This window comes from Mesoplodon mirus, assembly GCF_964341445.2.
Source record: "Mesoplodon mirus genome assembly, chromosome: 3".
Taxonomy (NCBI): domain Eukaryota; kingdom Metazoa; phylum Chordata; class Mammalia; order Artiodactyla; family Ziphiidae; genus Mesoplodon; species Mesoplodon mirus.
The window spans coordinates 181,727,135-181,739,245 of NC_138978.1; the positions used below are offsets into that span (position 1 = coordinate 181,727,135).

A 12,111-nucleotide genomic window follows, 5' to 3' on the forward strand; every position below is an offset into this window, starting at 1 on the left:
TAAAATTCTTATAGTGAATAATATTTTAAAGATTGAATTTCCACTAAAATACTGTACCTGACAATTCTCTGTTTGGTTTCATTTGTTCTTCTGTATTTACTATTTCAGACATCATTGTAACAAATTTTAACTTTGAAATAGCATAATATTAACAAATTTTATTTCTAGAACTAAACCATTCATCTTCACATGGTCCGAGTAAAAAAAATTTCAGTGTTATCTTTGGATAAACATTATAACTATTACCTTTTCTCTTTTTTCTAAATTTATTTTTTATTGAAGCATAGTTGATTTACAGTGTTGTATTAATTACTGCTGTACAGCAGAGTGACTCAGTTGCACATATATATATACATTTCATATTCTTTTCCATTATGGTTTGTCACAGGCAGCTTTTCTTTATAGTGTACTTTAATTAGATATACTGTAGAATACAAATAGTACAGCAGGTACAGTTAGAGGATTATAACAAATGTTTGTGTTTTTTTAAAACCATGAAGTAATAGAATTACTAGGAGAACTTTCAGTCTCTGAATTTTTGTTCACGTTTCTTTTTTTTGTCTTTGCTGTTTTTTATTGCATCTCTTTAACTTTGTGATCAGACCTCACTCCTGAGCTCCAGACTTGTGAATCTAATTAATGCCTTTTAGACATCTCTGAATAGATAACTTTCAAGTACCTCAAACTTCAAAATTCAAGATCCTAGTTACCATCTCTCCTCAGTTCTTCTCCTTCATCCCCCATTCTAATCAGTAAACCTTGTTGTTTGTACTGCTTGCCTGGTTCACCTCTGTGCATCTACTGCTCTGCCTTTGTTTCAGGCCCTTAGCATTTCTTCCTTGATTGCCAAAACAGTTTCTAAAGTAGTCTCTTCCTTCCAGTTTTGCACTTTTCTGATCCACTTTTCATATGGCCCCCAGTCTAAAAATTTCAGAGTAACAATTTTATCACATTATATCCCCCCCCCCCCGCTTAATAATTCTTGTTAGCTTCAGAGGAAAATCTAAACTTATTAGTTTGGCATGCGAGAGTTTCCATGGAATGGCCTCTCGACCCACCTGAGCCAACTGTGTTGTAGTTGGCCTCTTCCTCATCCCTTCTGGTCAAGATACTGCACTGCTCAGGGCTTTCCAAAGTCATCAGCTGCCTTTGAACTTCTTGCTTTTTCCTGGAATGGCCATGCTTCTTTTTCTTCATCTGGGTAACCTTTCAAACGTTACTTCTTCCAGAGCTTTCTTGTATTCCTCTAATCTGGATAGGCACCCAGCCTATGTGTCCCCATTGCAGCGAGCACTTTCCTCTTTAGAATATTTATCACATGCTGTTGTATCTATCTTTCTGTCTATCTATCTGTCTTGTTTCCACCACTGGAAATTCACTAAGGGCAGATAGTTTTTTCATGTTCCTCTTAGTATCACGTTGTCGTTAGTCAAATAAGACCATGTGTGTAAACAGCATGCACAGTGCCCAGTACTTATTAAGCCCTTGTTATATATTTAGTGATGGTGGTGGTGGTGGTGGTAGTGATGGTACCAACTAGAGTCATGCCCAGAAGAGAGTAGGCTCTCAGTTTATTGTGAAAGATTGTTGAACTTTTCGACAAATGGTACTGTATCAGCAACCACATGCAAGAGTGAACGAACCCCTACCTCATACTATGTATAAAAATTAACTCAAATATGGATCAAAGACCTGAATGTAAGAGCTAAACTATAAAACTCTTAAAGGAAAACATAAGTTTAAGTCTTTGTAATCTTAGCAGTGCTTTCTTAAATATAACACCTAAAGCATAAGCAACCAAAGAAAATATACATAAATTGGACTATATCAAAAATTTTTGTGCTTCAGTGGACACCGTCAGGAAAGTGAAGACAGTCCACAGAATGAGAGAAAAATATTTGCACATGTATCTGATAAAGGACTTGTATGCAGAATAAATAAAGAATCCTTACAACTTGATAATAAAAAGACAGTTAAAAACGGACAAAGAGATTCTCCAAAGCAGGTATACAAGTGGTCAATAAGCACATGAGTAGATGCTCAATATTGTTAGTTATTAGGAAAATGCAAATCAAGACCACAGTGAGATATCATTCCATATCCCCTTGGATGGCTATAATCAAGAAGGCAGGCAGTAACAAGTGTTGAGGATGTGGAGAAATTGGAACCCTCATACATGGCTAATAGGATTGTAAAATGATGTAGTTACTTTGCAAAACAATGTGGCAGTTCCTCAAAAAGTTAAATACAGTATTATCATTTGACCTAGCATTTCCACTTTTATGTATATACCCAAGAAAAGTAATAACATATGTTCACACAAAAATTTGTACATGAATGCTCATAGCAGCATCATTCGTAATAGACAAAAGGTACAAACAACCCAAATGTCCAACAGCTGATGAATGGATAAACAAAATGTGGTGTATCCATCCATACAAGGGAATATTGTTCAGCCATAAAAAAAAGGGAAGGGCTGATTCATGCTGTAACATGCATGAACCTTGTAAACATTATGCTAAGTGAAGTAAGCTAGTCACAACAGACCACGTATTGTATGATCTCATTTATATGAAATGTCCAGAATAGACAAATTCATACAAACAAAAATTAGTGGTTGCTAGGGACCAGAGGCATGGGAGACTGGCAAGTGATAGATAAAGGGTCCAAAGATTCTTTTTAGGGTGATGAGAATGTTTTAAAATTAGATAGTGGTGATGGTTGCACAATTTTATGTAACCAGGGAATAGTGTACTTTCAAAGGGTGGATTTTTTGGTATGTGAGTTATATTTCAATAAGGCCATATTCAGAAATACTGAAGAGATGCATAGGATTCTGTTGTTACTAAATTCTCTCACTTATTTTTACTCTGTGGCCTCTGCCACAAAATGCAAAAAAATATTTTGCTTATGAGTAGTCTCAAGGGCAGTGGATTTTGCTAATGACTGTACCCTTTAGAATTGAGAAATTCTTACAAAGTAAATGTTTTACAGAAATTCTTCTGCTCATAAGCAGATTAGGTGTGGTATGTAGATGCATTTCTTTTAAGTCAAGAGTGAGACCATGAACATCCACTGATGCCATTTCTGGTGGCCAGAGTAGATGTAACTTTGTCCTGGACTTAGCATTTTCATATCCATGAAAGTTCATAAATTGAAAGTTTATGGTTAGCACTGTCAATTTTTATATATTGTTTTTAAACTACTCTGAAGAGACTCTGATTTGAATAAGAGAATGGACTATTTACTTATACCTTGAAAAGTATTAATAGTGCCATTGAATTAACCTAGGAATTCAATTTTAATTGCTGTTCAGATAATTTTGTTCAAACAAACTTTTTTGTCCCTTCATTTTCTTTTTAGTCCATATAGTTGCATAGAAGCTCCATGCATTCTGATATACATTCCTGATGGGCATACGAAGGAAATGCCAACATCTGGGTCGAAGGAAAAGACCAAAGTAGAAACAACAAAGAATGAGGTAAATAATTTACTTTGATGGATATGTCTCTAATCAGTGATCTTTCTGTCCTAGGGTTTAGAATCTGTTTGTTTACAAAGATCGTCTTCCTCACTGTTGAGATCGAAGAAGACAATAACTCTAACTTCTGCGATTTTTGTTGTTGTTCTTTCTTGTAAGATTTTAAAATACCCTGCAAAACAAGATTTCTAAAAGTTAGTTTTTTTTATGTGAAAGAGTAAGAAAGACTAGATTAAAAGAATCTTTTAGAAAAGCCTTTTTAAAATTCTAATAGAGCTGTAGTAGATCCTTGCCCAAGAAAATAGTCATTATGACAGTGTTAGGACAGTGACCTGGTTTTCTGGCTCCCTGTCTGCACTTTATCAAACTCCAGTGCATCTTGGAGAAGAGCTCCCAACAGTCATTGAGGGTTAGAAAAGAGAAAAAGGGTAAATAAGAAACGTTGCCTCTTTCTGGTTTTTTTTCATCTTAGGGGTAATGCTTAATCTCTGTCTTTAAGAATGAGTTAGGAATCTTCCTGGCAGTCCAGGTCTGGAGGACACTCCAGATAGAGACACAGCTTCTGTCCTCATTTTACAGGATGTGGATGTGAGAGGCCGTGACATGTCTAGAGAATTAGGGGTTTTATTGTACAGGCCAGAGGTCCTCAAACTTCCTCATTTCATAGCATGCTTAGTTTCCCAGTAATTTTTTTCATGACACCTCTAGGCTGAATGAAATTCCTAACTGTTCTCTTTATTAAGTAGTTTAAGTTCAAGCAACTAGATAAATATTTATATCCCAGTAACTTAGTAGCCATTTGAAAAAAATAATATACATAAATTGAAGGAAAAGAAACTTAAATTTAATTTATAAAAGATTTTGTTCTTAGGGCTTCCCCGGTGGCGCAGTGGTTGAGAGTCCGCCTGCCGATGCAGGGGACACGGGTTCGTGCCCCGGTCTGGGAGGATCCCGTGTGCCGCGGAGCGGCTGGGCCCGTGAGCCATGGCCGCTGAGCCTGCGCTCTGCACAGGAGAGAGGCCACAACAGTGAGAGGCCCGCGTACGGCAACAAAGAGTAGCCGCTGCTCACTGCAACTAGAGAAAGCCCGTGCACAGTAACAAAGACCCAACACAGCCAAAAATAAATAAGTAAATAAGTTAATTAATTAAAAAAAATTAAAGTCTGATCCAGGGAGTACCCTGCTTCAAATTCTTTTTTTTTTTTTGAGCAGAAGAGGATATATAATATCTTTGAAACTTCTTCATCCGTGCTTACACCTTCATTAGATGGTTTAATGTTATGGAAAACAATTTTTTTTAAGTACCACCTGCCCTAAAGGAATGCACTTATACAGACTTTCTCATTCTTCTGTAAGGTTGTCATGTATTTCTAAAGCTTTCTCTTTAATTGTGAGTAAGCTTTTTCCTTTATGCTCTTTTGACATAAAATATTAACACGCTGGGAGAAATCACGTACAAGGTGATGTGATTTTTCAGCATTATATTGATATTGTTCCCCTGTTTACCAACCATGAATGAGTCAGTTCATCTTAACAAAAATAAGTGTATCAGAACAGAGTGTATATAGTTTGATACAATGGCTTCCTTTATTGTAGTCTTCCCTTATTATATAATATTATGCACATTAATGTTTATGATTATACATATATATACCTCACCAAAAAAACCCACTATACATTATGAGTTATTTAAGGAATTTTGGGGGACTAATATTTTAGTGCATGTGGTTTTTGACTTACATGGTGATTTTAGAACCTAATCTCCATGTAAAATGCAACTTTGATACAGCTTGAGGTGCCTCTTAGCTATCCAGGTAAAGATGTCTGGAAGACCATTCCGAATACTGGGTCTGGTATCAGGACAGAGTTCTGGAGTAGAGACAAACATTTTGGAGTTTAATACATATGGCTCAATGAATATGTATGAGATTATTCTGAAAAATTAAGTAGAAGACCATTAAAGAAAAAAGTCACAGGGAAGGTATGGTGTAGCAGGGTTTTAAAGTTGGAAGGGTTTCAGTAGGAGGAAAACATCCTAAGCGAAAGAAGAGCATGACATTGAGAATAAATATAGTATAGTTATTCACTATCCAGAAATCAGTTTAGGGAACATATCTCTGGATTTGTTGCACATGCTTATATACAACCATATGCCTATAAATGTATAATTTTACACAAATGGAATTGTTTCACAGCATTACTATAAAATTGTTCCACAGTATTTCATGGAGCTCTTGCCTTGTCAACAATCTAGATATGTCTCATCTTTTAAAAATTAGTAATAATACCTAAGTTACTGATATTTACTTTTTCTCAGCCTTTGTAACTAAGAGCTTCACATAGATTTATTACCTTTTATTTCCCATCAACCTGATGAGTTCAATACAATTATTATCCCTCTCGTATGGTTAACAAGCAGAACTGGCTTAAGTACCCAATTCAAGGTTGCACAGCCAGTGTGTGGTAGGGCGGTGATTTGTTCTCGGATCTGGTGGGTGTGTCATGATTTCTTTAAATAGTCCTCTAATGGTAATGATTTAGGTTCAGTTTTTTGCTGTAATAAAAATGCTCCAGTGAATACCTTTGTAGCTCTACCTTTGTTTACTTCTGTTATTTCTCAGTAGGATAAATTTTTTTTTTTTTTTTTTTTTTTTTTTTGCTGTACGCGGGCCTCTCACTGCTGTGGCCCCTCCCGTTGCGGAGCACAGGCTCCGGACACACAGGCTCCGCGGCCATGGCTCGCGGGCCCAGCCGCTGCGCGGCATGTGGGATCCTCCGGGACAGGGGCACGAACCCGCGTCCCCTGCATCGGCAGGCGGACTCTCAACCACTGCGCCACCAGGGAAGCCCAGGATAAATTTTTAGGAATGAGATTATTCATTTAAACTTTTTAAGGAGTAAAATTTTAAAATTTTGTTTTTAACTCAAAACATTAGAAAACAGTTTGATATAATTTTGTGGAAAGATTTTTAACATGAATTAATTTTACTTTTGCTTTTCTGCCTCTGTAGGCAGCTACTCCTCTTAAGGCAAGGTCAGCTCCTTCTTTGAATAATACTTGTGCTACGTCTGAGGATTCCTTGGTCCTTTACAACAGAGTGGCTGTTCAAGGGGATGTGGTTCGTGAATTAAAAGCCAAGAAAGCAGCAAAGGAAGATATAGATGCAGCTGTAAAACAGCTTTTGGCTTTGAAGGCTGAATATAAGGAGAAAACTGGCCAGGAATATACATTTGGAAATCCTCCTGCTGCAATAGTACAGAATGTTTCTTCTACATCATCATCAGATATTCTGGAAAATAAATCTCTGTATGATGAAGTTGCTGCACAAGGGGAGGTGGTTCGTAAACTGAAAGCTGAAAAAGCCCCTAAGGTCAGTATCCTGGAATGAGTTTAGACACATTGTAAGTAAGCTTATGAGGTCAAACGACCTAGGCTAGTCTCATCTTATGACACATGTTGTGTATAGACTGTCCGATTGAGTATTTTGACGTAACAGTCAACATTTATTGATACGTGTATCTGCCAAGCTCTGGAAATATTAGTGCGAGGCAGCTTACCATCTAGTGGGGACGTGGGGCTGAGGAAGAGCCATGCACAGACTGTAATCCTGTGGGATATGTATAAATGGCTCTCAGAAGCGTCTGTGTCTGTAAGTGGCAGGCAAGGGGGAACAGTTATAAAGGATATTTAAAGTAGTCCTGAAGTAGAAGAAGCCCTTTAAGGTGAATGACTTTCAGAGGAGGTACTCTTAAGTGTAGATCTGTGGTTCTCAAGCTTTATGGTGCATCAGAATTACCAGAGAGCTGGCTAAAACACAGGCTGCTGGGCCCTACCTCTTGAGTGTCTGCTTCAGTGAGTCCAGAGCATGCAGAGAGTATGCATTTGTAAAGAGTTGCTCAGGCGGTGCTGATGCCGCTAGCCTGGGACTGGGTGTAGAAGATGCACCAGCAAAAGGTCAAGGGATATTCAGGGAATAATGAGTTGTCAAGAGGTTTCTGACCAGTGACTATATCAGATTTTTCACAGGGGAGCCCTCAAGTGATACCACATTTTGACTGAAGTATAAATTTCATTCTCGTTTTAACGATATCTTTAGGCCAAACATTTAGCCAAGTGGGTGGTAGCACTGAGTGTGGAACAGGATTGCTTGTTCTAAATAAGAGGCAAAAGGAATGGCATCTGGGAGAGAGAAGAATCAAGTTTAATAATCAAGACAGGTAGTTCTACTCACATAGTAGCATAGTTCTAAAACATGATCAAACTAGTAGCGCTCTAACTGGATAAGCTACCAAAAACTGGAGTATCTGGGCTGTGGCATGAACACAGAGAGCTGTGATGAACCACTGGGCTTGACTTACGTGACTGGAGGAGGTCTGTTCTAAAATGTTCCCGGGGATCTGTCGTCTGGCCAACGCCCTGGGCTTTGGTTGGAGAATGATTAAGTCACTTGAGGTTGTAGATTCCTCACCTCATTAACAAGTTTTTCTGCATCTGACCCTGTCCCCTAAGATACTTTCATTCGTGGACATTTGACCTCTGCTGAGCAGAGCAAACGCTTTGGGGAGATCTTGGGTTTTGCTCCAGAAGTTATTATTTTTCTGTCTCTTCATTGTGAAGTGTGAGAAATCTTTTCTCCTTTCTCTTTAACGAGCCTGTTGAAGTCCTGCATAGCTGTGATGCTCTAAAACAGCTTTGCTTCAAGGAATAAAGGCTGGTAGGTGTATGGGTTGGGCATATAAACCCTGGATCCTTCCTATCCTGTGGTGAGGTTAGGAGCATTTTGTACTCTCTGTATATGTCATACACTAACTAAGGACCCTTCTCTAGATGTAATTTGAGGGGAAGGGCTTTGCGCTTTAAATTCCTTCATTCTGAGTAGAGCATGTGATATTCTGTGCTGATTCTTGGTCAGCTACTTACGTGTGGGGTAGTAACAACGGCAACCACTATACTCAGAGCAACAGCCGACTCTTATTTCCCATCCTGCTGGGTTAATGGATTACATCCATAAAATAGCACTGTTGAAGTTATGAAAATCAGCCTGTGGGTAAAAAACTCAATTCCTTTGGAAATTGGGCAGGTACTTTCACTAGGTGCTTTTTGATAATGATAAATGTGATACTGAAATGAATCTGACTTCAGTGTAGTTTAACCTACATTTATTGAAAGCCTACAATGTACCGTATCTGTGTTTCAAAATATTACTTATATATATATATTTTTTTTCCTCTAAATGCTAACAGTAGTAAATTGCTCTTTTTTCCTAGAGAACCAACACAGTTACTATGAATGGAAGTGTTACGTAGACTATATCTGGCACTGTTCACTATACATTACTATTTTTGCATTTAATTCTCACAACACCACATACACTAATATTCAGATAATACTCCTTTTTTATTTGTTGGTTTCAGTAGCCACTGAGAAACTACTTTCTGAAGTGAATATGAATGTAAAAGTAACTTCCTGAAGTTTGCAATGCGTGGATTCCAATTTTGACTCATTCCCAAGTTATTTCCAGTTAGAGACGTTCTAAGCACCAGAGGGTCATGGTTTTACTAGTTTGTTATTATTTATTAAGCAAGTCTGTGCTTGCTTTAACATTAATAATTTGTCAAAGCCGCTTTATCATTCCATTTCCTACCACTAAAGTAAGGAAAGTGGTCGGCTGAGGTTTTATACTTAACAGGTTTCAACGAGACTTTTCTTCCTCTATTCGTTCCCCCCCACCCCCTTTTCTTTTTCAGGATCAGATCAGTGATTCCGGGCACGAACTTTTAAGCATGAAGGCAGAATATAAGCATAATGTGGGCAAAGAATAAAAGCCTTCAAGTTCACCCTCAGTGCTCCTTCAAGTCCACCTTCTGCTCCCCTTTCCCTTTCCTCCTGCCCAGTAGATTGTTGCTTTAAAGTGGTGGATCAAGCAGAGTGTGAGGTGGATATCCAAGAACACACCAAATATTTAATAACTCTTACTGCTGAGTTACTTTAATAGTTAAGGCCACTTTTCAAATTTTAAGTATTAACTTTGAAAGTTTTAAAGTTACAGTTCCAAAAATTAAAGTTTTGATTTTGAACAGGTTCCTCTGATTTGAAATTTGAGTGAAGTGTTTTGAACATGAATTTATAGAATTTCTTGAAATGGGAGTCAGAAAATGGTAAATCAACGGTTTTATGGAATACTGTGACACTTCAGACTCCAGGACAGGGCTTGGCAAACTGTGGCCTGCACCTGTGTTCTGTAAGTGAAATGTTACTGGAACACAACCACACTTACTAGGTTACATATTGTCCATGGCTGTTTTAGCGCTGTAATTCCAGAGCTGAGTAGTTGCAACAGACTTGCAAAGCCTAATATATTTACTGTCTGGCCCGGGCCCTTTATTATTGGAAAGTCTTTCCCTTAGAGGAAAGGCTTTTCCGAACCTTTATAGTTAAGGATTTTAAAAATTGAAGTAATGAATGGAGCAAAATCAGATGATGACTATGTTGAATCAAAATAATAATCCACAATTGTTTCGTCTTGTCAAACCTCATCTATGTCGAGGGGGTGCTGGTCACTTTTTACTTCTGCGCTGGCAGCATTTTAATTCACAGCACCTTGCATTTCATGCCCCCAGTAATTCATCTTAAATGTTTTGCCAACCTTTGCTCTTTTGTATTTTACACCAATGTTTTTGGTTTTAAAACCCAAATCACAGTTTATCAAGAAAGGAAACACATTGTTATATCCCTTTGTCCATTAAACAGGCTGTTCTGGAAAACCACTACTCCTCACACCCACCCCAAATAGCCTTAAGAATTCTCAGGCCAAAAAATAAATGTCGTAGGCGGAGAAAATGAGAAGAAACAAACCCGTCTTTCCCTTGATGGTTTTGAGCTTCTTGTTTGGAATTTGTGTTAGTGGGTTTCTGCTATATTTGTATGTGGTACTTAATGCAAACTTACTTTTGCTCTAAGCAAGTATAAGTCCAACCATCTTGTGAAACAAGACATTTCACAAGACTTACTTCAGCTGAAGGATCTTCTAGGAAAATCAGGAGTTTGTATTGATTTATTTGTGTCAGAAAAGTAACAGATACATTGTGATGTAGGTAAGTGAACCAGGTGAGAAATGGCAAAACAGGTGTTCTAATCCAGGTTGACTGAGGAGTCTGGGCCCTTTACTGTGCTGTATTGGTTCCTGGGATCCAGGTTCAGTAAACGGGCTGTTTCTTATGGGCTTAAGCTAAACGTAGATTTCTAATCCATTGATTTAGAGAAAAAATGCCTTTCTTTGAAAACCTTCAAACTTTTAAGTTTGCTAAATCTCCAAGCAGACTTTTTTTTTTTTTTTTTTTTTTTTTGCGGTACACGGGCCTCTCACTGTTGTGGCCTCCCCCGTTGCGGAGCACAGGCTCCGGATGCGCAGGCTCAGCGGCCACGGCTCACGGGCCCAGCCGCTCCATGGCATGTGGGATCTTCCTGGACTGGGGCACGAACCCGTGTCCCCTGCATCGGCAGGCGGACTCTCAACCACTGCGCCACCAGGGAAGCCCCCAAGCAGACTTTTAAATACGATACAAGCTTCGCACTCCCCCTCCCGCATTTGAAAGACTCCCTCTTCTGATTACCATTCACCACCAACCCCCGCCCCCGGCCCCCCAGCGAAGTGAGAATCTTTGCTCTGGGGAGTCGTCATTAATGTGTGGAGGTGTAATTCCCTCAGCTGTGTTAGTGAGGAGCAAAGGTGGGTGACTGTGAATAGAGTTGGAAAAAAATACAGTTTGAAAAAAGTATTTTTTAAAGCTTTTTTCACTTATCATTGAGGTGCTGAGGCCATTTTGAATGGTTCTGTTCTTACTGTTTTGAATTGGTTAAGTTCTAGGTTTTTCTTTTTATTAAAGTTGCCTCCTTTCCCCATGGGGAAATGTTTCCATCTAGTGGCTGCCGCAAAAACAGTTTGTGTACTTTTCATGCATTCCAACCAGGTGTGTTCTTGTCCATTTTCTACATTTTCAGTCATGTTTTAAATCATTCTTTCAACGTCATTTTTACTTCCTCAAATTCCCATCTTAAACCTTTACTGAAGTCTTTTTGTAGGCTGTTTCCATTCTCATTCATCCGCATCAACAATTATTTATTGAAAACTTTTTTCTTGTCTGTGTTGTCACGTTAGGTAAGTTTAAAACAGTCTTTGTCCATTAAAGACTTAAGATCTATTAACAAGTGCTTTTTAACATTCTGCTGTTGTGTAATCTTGTACTACTGAGTAGTACTATCCAATTTCTCTTTGTAAATGTCTTTTATTCCAGAAAACTAGAATACTAAAAGAAATTATTTTTTTCTCATTCTATGAGACATATTCAAGTAAGAATCAAAAACCTCTTTTGAAAAAGCAGTGTTCATGGCATGTTAGTTAGTAGGATTAAAATGAACGTTGAAATTTAGATCATTGTCTCATACCTTCTATAATGCGATGCATACTATTGTGTTCAAGATGAAAGACTCTAGAATAAACCGTAGATTAAAATTCTCGCTCTACCACTTACTGTATAACTTTGGGTAAGGTACTTAATCTTTCTAAGCTTTTCTTCTATAAAATGGATAAGGGTTGTTTTGAGAATTAAATAAGATGGTCCATGTAAA

General features: G+C 38.1%; 1 protein-coding gene across 1 annotated transcript in view; it reads left to right on the forward strand.

Annotated features, from left to right (window-relative positions):
• The window catches only part of EPRS1 (glutamyl-prolyl-tRNA synthetase 1), a 66,413-nt gene that overhangs the window by 31,123 nt on the left and 23,179 nt on the right, over nt 1–12,111 (forward strand). The window contains exons 17-18 of the mRNA XM_082612079.1: nt 3,364–3,481; nt 6,494–6,853. Of these exons, the coding sequence (XP_082468205.1) occupies nt 3,364–3,481; nt 6,494–6,853 (478 nt within the window). The remainder of the gene's footprint in view (nt 1–3,363; nt 3,482–6,493; nt 6,854–12,111) is intronic.